The sequence below is a fragment of the Corylus avellana genome, chromosome 2 (genome assembly GCF_965113065.1).
Source record: "Corylus avellana chromosome 2, dhCorAvel1.hap1.2, whole genome shotgun sequence".
NCBI lineage: Eukaryota > Viridiplantae > Streptophyta > Magnoliopsida > Fagales > Betulaceae > Corylus > Corylus avellana.
Window position 1 is genome coordinate 12,836,910 of NC_142491.1, and position 16,918 is coordinate 12,853,827.

At 33.5% G+C, this 16,918-nt stretch overlaps 1 protein-coding gene across 2 annotated transcripts; it reads right to left on the reverse strand.

Annotated features, from left to right (window-relative positions):
- Positions 1-307: 307 nt before the first annotated feature.
- LOC132178463 (putative disease resistance protein RGA1) lies at positions 308-16,575 on the reverse strand. 2 transcript variants are annotated; one of them, XM_088514024.1, is made up of 11 exons: positions 8,766-11,956; positions 8,566-8,653; positions 8,363-8,452; positions 8,082-8,137; positions 7,695-7,883; positions 7,268-7,367; positions 5,208-6,853; positions 4,983-5,053; positions 4,758-4,856; positions 4,394-4,502; positions 4,204-4,292 (listed from the first exon to the last, which is right to left on the reverse strand). In XM_088514024.1, exons 1-2 carry the CDS (start codon positions 11,939-11,941, stop codon positions 8,593-8,595), a joined length of 3,237 nt encoding a protein of 1,078 aa, XP_088370150.1. In that variant the 5' UTR covers positions 11,942-11,956; the 3' UTR covers positions 4,204-4,292; positions 4,394-4,502; positions 4,758-4,856; positions 4,983-5,053; positions 5,208-6,853; positions 7,268-7,367; positions 7,695-7,883; positions 8,082-8,137; positions 8,363-8,452; positions 8,566-8,592. The 2 variants fall into 2 exon arrangements, with proteins under 2 accessions (XP_088370149.1, XP_088370150.1); XM_088514023.1 differs by lacking the exons at positions 4,204-4,292; positions 4,394-4,502; positions 4,758-4,856; ... (5 more) ...; positions 8,363-8,452; positions 8,566-8,653 and adding exons at positions 308-650; positions 749-808; positions 910-991; ... (3 more) ...; positions 4,052-4,153; positions 16,276-16,575 and having other exon boundaries at positions 8,872-9,219; positions 9,283-11,989.
- Positions 16,576-16,918: the final 343 nt, after the last annotated feature.

The following is a 16,918-nucleotide window of genomic DNA, read 5'->3' on the forward strand; positions in this document are numbered from 1 at the left end:
ATATCCCCGGAGAAATAGCTATTCTTCCTTCTTCTCATTTTTAGAGATAGATAAATTTATTAGATCCGAGCATTTGAATGATGCTTTAGAGGATGCGTTTCGTTTGCTCAAGAAGTGGCAATTCTAAGGTGAATGGTATGTAATTCGTCTTTTACTTTAATTAATTAAATTCAAATCTGATAGTTTTACGGTTCATGGCATGCGTTTACAATCTATAGAGAACGTTAGAATACTTGAATTTATAGGTGTTCACTCGTAGCAAACAACAAACAGCAAATTGCAAAGATCTACAAAATTTGCAGAGACGAAAATAAAACTTTCAAGAAAATTTGCTCATTGTGAAATTTGAATTACACAAAATGTATTTCAAGTATAGAATCCTTTTCAGCTCACCTCATGATAATGGATATACCAAAAGTGTAAAGCAAACAAGAATTATGAACGAGTCAAAGTTAAGAAGATACCCAAAAACTTAGAAAATGATCAAAATAAAAAAATCAAACTGAAAATTCAGGTCTGAATGAATTTGAAATGACTAAAATCTGGACAGGCAACTACTGTGAGTCCTCATTTCCATACAACAGCCAACTGCAAGATCACTGATGTAGCGCCAGGATGACCAATCAAATACCACTCGTCTTCCTGTAAATCTGCAGCAAATCATATCCAAACTTGGTTAAATTTAAATTGGCTTGTATTGGTTAAATATCAAGATTGATATGTATCAAGTAGTCAAATTAATCCATACCAAGTTTGGTTCCTACTAGCACTATTGGCACAGTTGGGGGGATTCACTGGAACTTCCAGTCTGAAAGCCAAGAAATAGATGTGTCAGGCTGATACTAGAGAATCACCCATAAATTAACCAAACAAATTAAGAACAAATGTGATTGGGTTTTGATGAAAAACCTTGTTGGAGATATTTTCATAGCTGGCTTTGCTGATGAGAGAGAAGGCCAACAAGAAAACTTCTGGTTATAATCCTCCTGTCCTGTATTCACCAACTTCGTTAAGTATATAGGGAATTACATAATTTTATTCACTATGAAAACTAAACATGTAATGGGTGTGTGGTTTAAAAAAAAAACACCAACAAAAACAAATTTCTAATTCAAGTTGATAATGCCTAATTTTTACCCATTTATCGGTCTATAATTAAATTTCAAAGTGTGATAAACTCTCTCATGCAGAAGAGAAATGCCATTTTGTATACTCCCATCATTCTCCCATTCTCCTTGCTTGAAAATCAGATATTGAATATGTAGGACTCACAGGGTTTTTTTTTTTTTTTTTTAAAGAAAAAAGATTGGAGAAGTATAAGAGTATTCTAAATAGTAGAACTACAGACAGAATTATAGCAGCAATCTGATGACACCCATGAAGCAATTACCTACCAGCAGTGTCCCATAAAGCATCAACCATGTTCATTAGCACTAAAGTTGTTGAACACAGTGGGCACATAATCCTATAAGAATTTGAAGTAAAACATATATCAAAATAGAATTGTTGAGGAGGTAATCTAGAAAGAAACAAAAAGACAGTTTCTTATAAACATCCAATTACCTTAATTCTCTACTCTGACAAAAATGCTACAAGAAATCAATCGAGTAATCACATATTTTCCTGCAAAAACAGCCAATTAATCAGTCTAATATCAACCACTCATGTTCTTAATACATGAACTAAAGGCCTTTATAACCAACTCATTCTCTTCCACGTTTAGACTTCACAAAAAGGAAAGCTAAAGAAAATAAGAACTTCACAAACTTGCTGGAATGATCAATTCACATGTCTAGTAATTCTTTATGATTAAAATGGTTACAGTTGGAAAAGCATAAAGATGATTAATTGACAGTTTGTTTTGCAAGCAAAACAAAGTATAATGAGATAAATTAACAAAAGATTGATTCACAATATTTCAACGTGAACCTATGCTTCACAAGGAATCATAGCCAAGAACTAGCTAGGTTCCTGAAATTAAAGATTTCCTTGAAGTTAGGTAGCATTCTTTACGTGCTAACACAAAAAGCTATCATAAAGGATGAAATAAAGCAAAATAAAGGATATTTCTAGCATATTGCTACAGATTTTTGACATCCAATACAAATGAAGCTATTCTGCTTAACCCAATTTATTAATATAAATTTAATAACGTAAGGACTCAGATACTTACACAATTGTTTGCAACTTGCTGCATAATATAAATTTACTTTGCATCAAGTAGAGCATAAAGTGAAAACTGAATAACATCTCTGATATGATACGCATCTAAACTAAATCTGCAAGCTATAGTTTTTATCCAAACTTCCCTACCAAACACCACTTACTATTTTTTGTTTATCATTTTATCCTAAAAAAATAATGCAAATCTCTCTTCAAAACTGCAATAACTACAACATCGTAGGACTATAGTCTATAGCTAATCAGCAAACAACTTCCACATTAGCTTGTAAGGAAAAGCTCGGTTACCAAATTGCAGTGCCCTGGATTTTGAATAAGCTTGGAATCTCCATCCAATGTTTCTTCTATGCTTCAACTGGTTCCTCTGCTTTTAAAACTGAAATTTAACAACCAGGAAATATTGAGAGAGAATAATAAATAAGGTGCAGGTGAAGAAGGGCTAAAATTTAATTAAGGCGGTGTCCTATTTGAATAACTTAACCATCAAAATACAAAGTTCTAATGAAAAGTAAATTCATGACATTTAGTCCCGCTTAATTTGTTGACTAATTAACAATAGGCTGTTTAAAAAGCCACTAGTCAACTAAGGGGTATCCCGTGACACTTTATTGTATGTAACATTGGCATTTTATTGACTATGTAGGAATTGAATAATAATTGATGTACATATTGCACAAATCCCCCATAATTCTCGTATCCCATTATGCTTTTATATGCATTTCCCTCTAAAATTCAGAAAATCAAATGAATACAAGAACCAATAGCTCAAAAATGATAATGCAAATAAAAATTGTTCTAAGAACACAAACACTTCAATCTGAATAGGCAAATAGAAACTAAATAGAACGCAAAACTGAAAAGCAACCCTCCAAATGCGACATCTACCAAAGTGAAAATCACCCGCCTATATCTTTGTAGATGAAAAACAGATTGTGGTTTTAGGAGCTCCAACAAAGCCAAAAATAAACCACCTGGAAAATGGGAAGCCCTTGAATTTGTTGTATGCCATAAGCATCTACGTCAACCTATTGTTTTAAACCAAGATGATCAACATATAGAAGTCAGAAGCAATGAGAGTACAATGAAAAAACCCCTTCTGTTAACAATAAATCAACAGCACAAACTAAAGGATAATCAAGAAAAATCCCCCTCACAAAAACCCCCAAATTACCAAAAACCATAGTTTTATACTAAGTTTGGTGTGAATATACAAATTCAAAAGGGCAAAAACTTACCTCGTCAAAAACAATTGCAGAAAAGTTCAAATTTTTGGGTGGTTGTTGAGTGGTTGTAGTGGAAGTGGGTTCTCCTCTGTCGCCTCGCTTTCTCTCGTGAACTAGCTTGTTGAACTGGTAATTGTTGTTTAAGTGTTGGGAAAAAGTAAATGAAGGTTAGTATGGGTTGGGTTGGGCGTGGGTCGGATGGGTTTGGACGTGCGTGCGTGTTTTGCACTTGATGGGAGGCATTTTCAGTAGAAAAAGGTCAGAAGTGTCGCACATGATCACTGTTCCGTCAATCAAAGCGGCTTTGACTGACGGAATGGCCGAATTGAGAAAATTGAAACTTTGGGGAGGTGGATTGCAAAAATTGAAACTTTAGAAGTCGAATTGAAAATGGCTCCAAACTTTTGGGGGGGAGGGGAGAGAGGTAAAGTGTAATTTTCCTTTGAATTAATGGTAAGAGATATCCAGTGAAATTGGAGCATAAACTAAAAATGCATCCCTAAAATCGTGCAAATCTAAACTCTGATATATCCAGTGAAATTTAACGACCAAGAAATACAGAGAGAGAGAAATGAAGAAAATGAAGGTGTAGAAGGTAGGCACTTTAATTTCTATGAAGGATTCAAATAAAATGATGAGTAATATACCTGAATCAGTCGAACCTGCATGGGTGATTAAATTTTCTTCTTGCTGAGTCGGACACCGTAAGCCTAACTCTGGAATGTGAGCGATCTTGGGCCAATCCTCACCTGTGTGTCTCTTGTGTCTTTGCAATAAGATAGGACAATACACAATTGTTACCCTCTGCAAAGACGTTAGCCTACACATTCCTTCGGGGAGTGATGCCAATCTGGAGGGATTCACTATTGGCACAGTTGAGGGGATTCACTAGAAGCCAAGAAATAGATGTGTCAGACTCATAATGAAAAATTACCCATAATTTAACCAAAGAAATTAAGAACAATTGTTATTGAGTTTTGATGAAAAACCTTGTTGGAGATATTTTCCTAGCAGGGTTTGCTGATGAGAGAGAAGGCAATAAGAAAACATCTGCACCTCTGTAACTCAAAGGCCTCAGCCTGTTATAATCCTCCTGTCCTGTATTCACTAACTTCGTTAAGTACATACTACATAGGGAATTACATAAATTTTTTCTCTATGAAAACTAAATATGTAAAGGGTGTGTCTGTGCAGTTGAAAAAACAAACACCAACAAAAAATATATATCTAATTCAAGTTGTCGATGCCTAATTTTTACCAATTTTTGAGTCTAAAATATAAATGTCTAAGTACAAGCTCTCTCAGACAGAATTATAGCAGCAAACTGATTTCACCTATGAAGCAATTGCTTACCAGCAGTGACCCATATTCCAAGGTTAGCTGTGCTACCATCAACCAACCACGACATTAGCACTAAATTTGTCGAACACAGTGGGCACTGGGCACATAATCCTATAAGAATTTGAAGAAAGAAAACAGATATCATAATGTAATTACTAGAATATTTAGACTTAAGTTTATTCATTACTTATCAAAAAAAATATATATATTTAGACTTGAGTTTATTCTTATTCGTACATATTAAAGCTAGATTTGTGATGAATCTTGTTGTGCTTCGTTTCCTTCACCCTCCTAGCAAACCTTCGTCCCTATATTCTTTACCTCCATTAGTATAGGAGTTTCAAGCACGTGTTTGCATCAACAGAACATATACAGCATTCTTGAAAGAATTTACATGTTTTTTAGAGGTGGTAACCTAGAAAGAAACCAAAAAATACAGTTCTTTAATAAACATCCAATTACCTTAATCTTCCACTATGACAAAAATGGAAGTCCCTTTGAAATTGTAAAGGTGGCCATTGCACAGTTCCAACATATGATACAGCTGACTCTTGTCATCTTATTTGGAAAGTAAATTACCTGGCGTCAATTAGGACAAACACATTTTCAGTCTCCAACTATTATATGTTTAATTTAATGAATTACATGCTTAATTATGTAGTTAAAATGTCCAAAACAACACCTATAGTGTTTTCAGCCTTAAAGAGTAGTATTACACGATGAGTGGTAGATGATATAATTAGTAATATGGCCATTTGGTCTTCCCCTCCCCCCTCGGAAAGCTACTATTGTTTGAATTTTAATTTTAGAATCAGTTTAAGAGCTTTCTGACAAGTCAACAAGAAGCCTATGCTTCAGACAACAAAATTCTGGATTTTTATGATTTTTCATAGATGTCATATATCTAAGTGTCCATGGCTAGATTACAACTTTGTGGTGTGCTAAGCTTCCTTAAAAAGTAAGATCACTTCAAAGATGAAAGTAATATCATGCTTATATAGTTGAAGCACTTACCAAATGCTACCTTTAAAATTCTTAGTCCTTAAAAGCCATCTCAATTGAGTAATCACATATTTCTCTGCAAAAACAGCTAATAAGTCTAATATGATTCATTAAATTACCAATTGCTTATTCTTTGTAGTAAGCTATATCAACCACTCATCTTCTTAATCCATCAACTCAAGGCCTTTATCACCAACTTATTCTATTCCATGTTTGGACTTCATAAAAAGAAAATAAGAACTTCACAAATTTGTTGAAATGATTAATTCACATGTCTAGTAATTCTTTATGATTAAAATGGTTACAGTTGGAAAAACATAAAGATGAAAATAATTGACAATTTGTTTTACAAGCAAAACAAGTATAATGAGATAAATTAACGACATATTCATTTGCAATATTTCAATGTTAGGTAGCTGGGTTCTTGAAATTAAAGCTATCCTTAAAGTTAGGTAGCAGTCCTTAAGTTCTTACAAAAAAGCTATCAGAAACGATGAAATAAAACAAAATAAATGATATTTCTAGCATATTGCAACAACTTTTTGACATCCATAACAAATGGGGATTCAGATATAAATAGAATTTTTTTTCCTACTCCTTTCATATTACTCTTTCCCATTCTCATCAAGTATTATCCATTAAGTACATTGTCAATTACAAACACGAAGTGCATTGTAAACAACTATTTTGAATTCCCTGTATAAGACATATATTAGCCCCCTCTGTTTTTCCTATGCTTCATCGTCAGAATCCTGCACTACTCTACCCCCTCTTCATCCTTTTGGCACAGGCACGAGAAACCACAAATTTCATATTATTAAAATATATAGAGCAGCAAAGGCATCAACTGGTGTTGCTAATATATATAGAAAGAATAGCTTCACCAACGAAAGGCTTTCACTAATACGCTGTCCATATATATTGCTAGTAATAATAGTCAATGGATCTCTAACGTTATAATGGATTATCTGTTAAAGTGAAAACCAATTGCTTATACCTGAAGATGTATGATAGATTTTGCCGTAAAAGCTTCTAACAAGACAAAAATAAGAAGCTCTTGAACATCAACTTATGGTCTTAAACCAAGGCAGACTACCCTGTAATAACTGATATAAAAGTGAGAATAAATATTTAGGCACAATTTTCATTTAATTGAAATGACTATTTGAATTAATGATGAAAAGTCCAGTCAAATTGCAGCATAAAGTGAAATTCATCCCTAAAATCGTGCACAACTAACCTCTAAACTCTATAATATCTAGTTGTGTTTTTATTTCAAACTAAGCTAATTAAACAACATCAGGATTGATATTTACAGTGGAATCATTCAACTGCCATATCTTATAATTGATTATTTGAAGACAAAAAATGACATGTTGGAAGCTTATGTGTAACAAAGTATTGAACCAAATGAATACCTATGCAACAAGTTAGTTCTTACCATTTTTTCTATTCTTTTCTTTCTTTCTTTCTTTTTTTTTCTTTTTTTTTTTTTTTTTTTCTATTCAGTTAGTTCTTACCATTTAGTTACCAGAATTGACCCTCGCCACAATATTTAATCCGATTTCACTAATTGCCAGTTTTTTTTCTGAAGCATCCAGGTACATCATATCAACAACCCTGTGTATGCAAAACTGTATGTTATTAGAAATGAAGAAACAAAATTAAAAATAAAAAATAAAAAAATAATAAAAAATGTAATTTACTTGCTGTTTCTTCTATGGTTCAACTGGTTGCTCCACTTTTAAAACAGAAATTTAACAACAACGAAATATAATTAAGGTCACTTAAGTACTCCTCAGCTTGTTTCAAGAAAATGCAATTACTCTGTTTTGATTCAAGAAGCCCCTGAATCCCCATGAGAAACCCAAACCATTCCAAGCCAAAGTGCCATGCAATAACTCAATTAACAGCACAATGATATCTGTCTGAAAGTCAATTGCATACCTTGTTGATGTCATTTCAGAATTCATTTTTATATGGTTCAGAGCAGTATTGATCTGCGCTTTGCTCCTTGTAGCCCAACTCCTGATTGTAAGCCTTCTCTGAAATCTTCTCGTGGAGTATTTTAGCCTCAAACTTAGCCAGAGACCCAGAGTCATGTTCACCTCATCTCCCTCGTATAGGTACCAAAAGCTGTGAGGAACGAAACCTATAAAGTCACTAGTATTTTGTATTTTAACAGAAAATGGACTTTTTCTATGATAATGCAAATAAAAATTGTTCTAAGAACACAAGCACCTCAATCTGAATAGACAACTAGAATCTAAATAGAATGCAATACTGAAAATAAACCCTCCAAATAAGACATCTACCAAAGTGAAAATCACCTACCTATATCTGTAGATGAAAAACAGATTGTGCTGTTAGGAGCTCCAACAATAAACCACCTGGAAATTGGAAGCCCTTGAATTAATTGAATTAATGGTAAGAGATATAAACTAAAAATGCATCCACAAAATCGGAGCATAAACTAAAATGCATCCCCAAAATGGTGCAAATCTAAACTCTAAAGGGCTGAGCTAATTAACCAAAAATAGGCATTGATATTTTTGATTATTTGTAGATAAAGCGATGAGCTTATATGTAACATATAATTGAACCAAAATGAATACCAGTGCAACAAGGTAGTTCTCGGAGTGTTGTTTACAGATTGGATCTTCCGCAAAGTATTTGCTCGAGTTCACCAAGAGCCAGTTTTCACTCTGTTAAAACAATGAGAAATAAAGCACCAAGAATTCATCACCTCATCAACTCTGTTTCCACAAAACTATGTATCCTTAGAAATGAAGAAATGAAATAAAAAATAGTAATTTACCAACTATTTCTCCTAAAATGTGAAGAATCACATATAAATAAGCGTAGAATCCCCTGTTTTCGTTTGTGCATCGTTGTGGCTACTGCCTCTGAAATTTAACGACCAAGAAATACTGAGAGAGAAAAATGAAGAAAACGAAGGTGTAGAAGGTGTGCACTTTAATTTCTATGAAGGATTCAATAGAATGATGAGTAATATACCTGAAGGTGTGGAAGCTGTCGAAGGTGGACCTTTCAGTTTTTATGGTGATTGGCGGATACTGTAAGTCTAACTCTGGAATGTGAGCAATCTTGTCCCAATCCTCACCTGTGTCTCTCTTGCATCTTTGCAATAGGATGGGACAATCCCTAATTGTTAGATTCTGCAAAGACGTTAGCCTACGCATTCCTTCGGGTAGTGATGCCAATCTGGAGCATCCACCAATTTGAAGCACTTGAAGTGATTTGCAGTTGTGGATCCACTCTGGTATAGCCGTCAAACTTTCACAAGATATAATCTGAAGCTTTTGTAGAGTGGTAGCACATTGAAGCCCCGAGGGAAGGGACACCAAATTTGGAAGGTATGAGAAGGAAAGGGAGAAGAGGCTCGTAAGGCCTTGCCATTGCATCCCATCCTCATCATTGGCTAGCTCAAGATCTGGACAATCCGCAATATCTAGGAATTGAAGGGCAGTGAGATGTTGTATACCTAGGGAGAGAGGCTTTAATATATGGCAACTCCATATCTTCAAAGACTCAAGAGAAGTGAGATTTTGCAGTGGCAAAGTTTCTAGATCGGTAATGGAACCCAATTTTATATTCTTCAATTTTGAGAGAGGAGTGAATGAAGAGGAATCTGTTGCTGTTGACGTTGACGTTGACGTTGACGTTGACGTTGGGCTTTGAAGTGCTGCCATATTCATCATCATTGTCTGTTGCAGTGGCTTTGAGCTAGCAATATTGTCAAGGACCAACTCTTCTTCAAGATGTGGAAACATTGGCATGGAAGTCAACATAGGGCACTTGCGGATGTTTAATTTTGAAAGACGAGGAAAGGAAGGGAGTAAACAATGCTCCGTTATTTCAACGGAATTATCACTATCACTATTTACCTCCACAGAAGAATCTCTCCTCCTCCACCACCCTTTCAGAGTAGGGCAATAAGAGAGCGCGATATACTTGAGGGATGGAAAAAATGGTGTTGGCGTCGTTGAAGAAGAAAATAACTCATTTCTATCACCGTCGTCTGATATGTACTCAATAGCCTCCAACTTTAAAAGAAAAAGCTCCTTGAGGAAAGGCAGTTGACTCAATTGTGGTAGATATTGGATTTTCCGACAAGACTCTAATCGAAATCTAACAAGATTTGTGATTAACGAAATCCAACTCGGAAGCTTTGAACCCCGATAGTATTCTAAGAAAAGAATTTTCAAATTTGGGTGTGGTTGGAAGCCATTCAATGACGCTTCATCCTCAACAACATCCGAATTATCGACATCTCCTTTAGTACTCCACCGTATATTCCACCGTATATTCAAAGTATGAAGATGTTGTTTGTCATTTAGACTTGCAGCCTTACATTCTGACGCAACACCTTTCTCATGTCCCAGATTTACAATCTCTAGCTTTCCTCTTAGCTTATTTAATCCCTTTAGTTCTTGTAAACCACTGCTACCACTATGTCTGGAATGAGAATCCGAGTGGACATAAAATGTGGATAATGTTTGAAGATTAGTCAGTTGCCCCAATCCAAGTGGCATATAAGTTAAGCCACATCCATCTATCTCAAGATGCATAAGGTTGACTAATTTTTTAATGTCTCTTGGCAATTCTTTTAGTGACCAACAATTGGAGAGTCTTAGTGTTTGCAAATTTTGCAAATCGGTTATAGAATCAGGCAACTTCTTCATAATTTTGTTTCCAGATAGATCAAGATATCTTAAATGCTTCAACTTCCCGATAGAGCTTAAATTTGGCAAACTATCAAAAGTAGAATAAACTGTAAAATCATGATGCAAATCCAACACGCGTAAGAACTTGGAACTCGAAAAAGTTGAATCACAGTCAATATTATCCTCGACTGACAATCCAAAGCAAAGAAATGTTCGCATCCTATTTGCTTTACACAATAAAGTTGGAACTCCACGTGAAATATTTATACCGTAAGCAACTGATACATGACGAGCTTTCTCATCAATGTTTCTCTTCTTATCATCTAATGTGGTGATCCACGATCCTGCCACTGATATGGCAAGATCATGCATGAGGTCATGCATTTTGCATTCAATTACATTACCAAACTCATCCATCTTAGCTTCTTGAAAGAATGATCTCAAAAGTAAATCCATAAAATACTCATTACCAACATCTTCCAAGCATTGATTTTGATCATCAAATGACTTAACAAACCCATGTGCTATCCAAAGCTTAATAAGTGTTGATATATCAATCTTGTAATCCTTTGGAAACAAACTACAAAAAGCAAAGCAGTACTTCAAGTGTGATGGAAGATAATCATAACTCAGCTTAAGCGTCGGTAAGATGTCATTTTCTTTTTGAGTTATTTTTGGGAGTTCATTATTCTTAAAAGTCAACCACTCTATTTCTGAAGTTTTAGAGTACAATAAGCTTCCCATTGTCCTTATAGCGAGAGGGACACCTGCACACTTTTTTACAATCTCCCTCCCACTTTCCACGATGATTGAATTTTTCGGCTCTTGTCCTTTCTCAAATGCAATCTGCTTAAATAAAAACCATGATGCAGGCTCATTTAAACCACTTAATAAATGTGGTTTAATTGTGTGGGTAATATTTGCAACCTTTTCACTGCGTGTAGTTACTAATATTTTACTGCCTCTTGCACCACCCATCAACAATTCTTTCAACTTAAGCCACTGGTTAATATCCTCATTCCACACATCATCCAGAACGAGTAAGAATTTCTTTTCATCAACATTTTTTCGAAGTTCTTTAACCAAAGTATTCATTGCAAGCTTTTTTGTTTTTTCATTTGTTGCAGATTCTAAGATTTTTTCAACAATGATTTTAACATCAAAGTTATCGGAGACACAAACCCACATTTTTAGCTCAAAACGCTTTTCTATCTCCTTACTAGTGAATATGAGTTGAGCTAGTGTAGTCTTTCCTAATCCCCCGATGCCAACAATTGGAAGGATTGAAACATTCTCTTTGACACTAGAGTCCATCAGATGGCTTATAACTGCCTTCTTATCATCCTCTCGACCAATAATTGCTTCAGCTTGTACAAAAGAATGAGTGTTATCCCTCTTCTTATTCATGACTGGTGTCTCTTTAGTGCGCAACTTTAAGTTGAAATTCATTGCGTCTGCATTAATGGCATCTAACCTCTTCCTTATCACCTTAATCTTATGGCCCATTTTAAGAGCATATAAAAGCTGGTTTGACTTGGAAAAGAAGATGCGTACCTGTAACATCCAACCCTAGAAATTAGGGTAATCTAGTTTACATGCATCAAACTCATTAATGTGACATTACTAGTATTATTAATTTTATTATTTAAAAAAAAAAAAAAAAAAAAGGAATTCTCAGCGTAGATATAATGGAACCCTAGCAGCATGTTGCATGGTTTTGCAGGATTTTAATTCTAAGTGTTTTATTTTTATCCAAGTCCTACTTCGAGAAGTAAATTGTATGTGTTTAATTGTTAGAAATTATTTTGAAATAAATTCTACCCTAACTGCTAGGGGTATTTTTGTCCAAACTTTAATTTTAAGCCCTAACTGAAATCCTAATGAAACTTGGAATAAAACCCTAATCCTTTTTTAATTAGAAAAGAGAAACTCTAACCTTAAACAAACTGTATTCGATCGACCCTAAAGTCCCCTCACTTTTTTTCTTTCTTTCGAGATTTTAGGTAAAAATATACTTTTAACCCCTTAATTTACCACCACTTTTGTACTTATGCTATCAAAATTTCAAAATGACATTTGGACCCCTTAAACTACTATCCTATGTCAAATAAGTTACTATGGTATCAACTATCAATTGGTGTCAAAATAGACCGAAAAGCAATCATGCGTGCTACGTATGACTACTTTTAAATATTTATTACCAAAATATCCCTAAAAATTATTAAAAATTAAAAACCAAAACAAAATGAAAATAAATAAATAAGTAAAGTTTTGAACTGAGTTAAAAAAAAAAAAAGGGAAAAAAAAAAAAAGGAAAAAATATAAAAAAGCCCCCCAAACTACCAGTTGTTTTCGATTTAACTCCCTAATGTTCCAAAAGTGATAAAGCCGCCCCCCAAACTACCAAACTATTGCATTTTGGTCACTCTGTTAGTCAAAACCGTCAGTTTTGACGAAAATTCAAAACGACGTCATTTTGTTGGGGGGCTACTTTATCACTTTCTGAACATTAGGGGGCTAAAATGAAAACGACTGATAGTTTGGGGGGCTTTTTTATATTTTTCCCAAAAAAAAAAAAAAAAAAATCATAAAAGGGCATTGTAATAACTTACCCATAACAAAACAACGTCGTTTTGCAGTTTCCGTCCAAACTAATGGTTATGATTAATGGAGTGGCCAAAATGCAATAGTTTGGTAGTTTGGAGGGCTACTTTATTACTTTTAGAACATTAGGAGGCTAAATCGAAAACGGTTAGTAGTTTGGAGGACTTTTTTATATTTTTCTCAAAAAAAAAAAATGGAAACAAAGCGCTACCAAAATCCAAAAGGGGTGGTCGAACCACACCCTACCCATTTCTTTTTTAAAAGTTTTTTTTTTTTGTAATATTTTTAATTTTTTTTTTATCTATTTCTTTTACATAATTTCATTTTTTGTTTATTTGATTTTTATTTATTTATTAAATAAATCAAGGGTATTTTTGGAAGTTAAATGAAAAAATCGCCATGTGCAGTTCACATGACTGCTTTCGGTCTATTTTGACCCCAATTATTAACAAAGTGGCTTATTTCATATCGGATGATAGTTTAAGAGAGTTAAATGTCACTTGTTCGAGTTTAGTGGTTCAAGTATAAAAATAATGCTAATTCATAGAGTTAAAGTGTATTTTCTCCAAACACCTATTCGGCTACCCCCTATTTTCTCAAGAAAACTTCGTACTTCTCTCCAAGATTTCATACCACATGGCCAAGGGAATTCAAGCAACAAGTTTTCTCATCAATCTCTTGTGTGAGTATTTCAATTTTCTTGAGCTATTTATGCAAGTTTAATGTTTTAGTTTTAGTTTATTAAGCTTATGTAAGTTTATATAATTATATCAATTATGTGATATTGTATGAAATTGCTATGGTTGTGTTTTTAGTTGATAACATGCATGACAAACATTAGAGACACAAATGACAAAACTTTGTCAGATTATCATGATTTAACATGAGCTCGGCCATGGCAAAGTCTTGCAATGCGGGAAATTTCATATGAATATCTCCAAACAAACTTTAGGACTAATTATTAATTATAACTATGTATTTAAAGGAAGATCAGTTTTAAATGATGTAAATTTCCGCCAAAAAAAAAATCTAAGAAAAGATACTGATTTGAATTTACTTTCAGAAAATTTGTTAGACATGTTAGAGAAGTGTGTTTGATCCATTGTAATTAGATTATGGGCCTCAAAAGGTGTTTTAGGATAATTAAGCCAAAAACTAGCATGGTATGTTTTTTTTAAGTCCATTTAAGTTGTATATAGCTTTAGAATTGAGAAACTAGTTAGGAGAAGATGCAACTAATTAATTGGGAGGCAATTCCCCAACTTAAAACTCAGAAAATTAGTTTTAAAATTTTTGACAATCTTCTTAAGTAAACATAGGAAGATAAATTATTTTCTAACTTCAAATGGTTTTACAAATCATTAAATAGAAATAAAAGGTATTTGCATGGAGCTGATATTTATTTAAAGTAAAATTAATGCTTATTTTCAGAGTAAAACCCCATGAAAAAGGGGTTTAATCAAGATTAAGCCCTAAGCCTCTTTCTAACAAAGAAATATTTTTTATAATTAGGAGGAAAAGCCAGGAAGGGTCAATGATTATGACCAACTAGGGTTAGTACGATTAGAATGTAAAGTTAAGGCTAACATGTCTGAACTCTGTGGCTTAGGTAGTCTGGCCTTATTTGTGATGCTCCAAAATTTCAACACCCGAAAAGAAATACAACCATTCGAAAGAAAAAAAAAAAAAAAAAAAAAAACATTTTTGTTAAACACTTTCATAATGTAACGGTTACTTGCGATGGTTTTAAAACCTTTTTATTTAAAAAGCAACAAAAAAAAAAAATCAACTTTTAGCTTATGGCCAAACGTTTGATGAGGGAACACCGAACGTTCGACGTTAACCCTTAGCACGAACGTTCAAGATTGGACCATACCGAACGTTCGACCTGCAACCCTAGAGCCGTAGGGTAATAGTACATTGAACATTCGAGCATAATATTGAACGTTCAATGACAGTCTGAAAAGCAAGTTTAACTCATTATCCACTTTTTCAGCGTGCTACATGCCCTTTCCCTTATAAATACCCCTCTCCTCTGCCCTTCAGTCTTCATTCCTCACTCCCACACCCCATCAACCCTAAACACTTCATGTTTTCTTAGGGTTGCATGTTGTTATGGTTTACTATGTTTTATGAACCTATTAAAGATTTGTTATGTGCTGGTTTAGACATAGGAGCCTTGCATTATATTTGGCCTTGCATTATATTTTTGTTTTAAAAATTATAAAAATAAATAAAATAAATTTTTTATTAAAAAAATCGATTTTTTTTTATTATTTTTTTCTTATAAAAAGGAATTTGTTTTTTTTCAATTTTTATATTTGGCCACCCCTTGGATTATATATATTTATTTATTTATTTAGTTTTAGTATTTTTTTTTTTTATTTTACTAAGGGTAATTTCGTCATTGGGAGAAACATTGACAATGTTTTTGTAGTTTGAGGGACATTATCAGTTGGGTAGTAATTTGAAGGGGGTATGCGACTTTCTCCTATATTTTTTTTATAACTACTATGTAAAATTTATGCATAAGTAGATGGGGAAGATGAATGCCATGTTATGTTTCATTCCACTCTATTTTCATAAAGTGTTGAAGGGCAAAAGAGAGAGAGTTTTAAGAACTCTTATGAATTTATATTTTATGACTTTACTTCTCGACATTTAAGTTTAATAAAGTTTTGGGAAAACTTCATAAAACTCTTTGAACTCCGACTCCTTTTGACCCCACCCTCCCGAAATTTAAAAACTCTCTATTAAGGGTATCGAACTTTCAATTTTTTTCATTTACCCCATTCCGTTAAGATTTTATGTTAATTTTTGTCAAAATGCCTAAAATATCTCTATCTTTTTTTATAAAACAAAAAACAAAACAAAACAAAAAAATTGCAAAGATGTTGTAAAAATGTTTTTTTTTTTTTCTAACAAAAATAAACACCTGAATCTTTAAAAAAAAAATTTGTTTTATTTTTTTATAGTAAAAAACATGGGTATTTTGAAAATTTAGACAAGATTTAACAGAAAATTCTAACGGAATGTGGTAGTTGAAAGAAATTGAAAGTTCGATACTCATAATTAAGAGTTTTTAAACTTTAGAGAGCTACTTTCAAAACGCATAAAAATTCCTGGGAGTTTTGTGAAATTTCCCATGCATTTATTATGTTTAGTTAATATTATAATTCTCACAATTATAAAAAGAAAACATATATAGTCCTAACAGATTGAGAGTGTTACAGTACCTCTTTTGCCGTCTTATCACGGGTCATAATCTCTCTCCGCAGAGCTTCAATGGAGAAATCATCTAGCAAGTCGTCTGCATCATACATGGCATCCTCTAGCTTTTCCAGCCAATTTCTAACTGCATGACTCCCAACCTGTTGCTCCTCCGCATCCAGAAGCACAGCTTGAATTGTGAAAACTGTGCCCTTAAGCTTTTTAAGCTCATCTTTGAAACCCCAGAGCTGATTGATCTCTTTGAAAGCCAGAGGACTCAAATTCCCAAGGATCCCCTGAGCAATGTTGAAGAGAACTCCTGCCATTTCTTGGTCCTGAGTGAAGGAATGCTAATTAAAGATATGTTTTTTTGGTAAGTGATAGGAATTAAGGCGTAGGGTGGCCTATATATATATATATATAACACCCCTTGCTTGCATGTTACACATGAAATATAGAAAACAAATTAAAAGGTGAATTAGGTTCTTGGCTTTTTGTTGAAGGATGTTAAGGATATAAATTCAAATAAGACAATGAATAGTTTCGACTTTTTTGGTTAATGAGTTAGTTGATTAATAAGTAGTCGGTTAATTGTCAGTTACAAGTTTTTATGTTAAGATTTATCAACTTCCTTGTTACTATATAACCAATAAATCATATCATTTATAA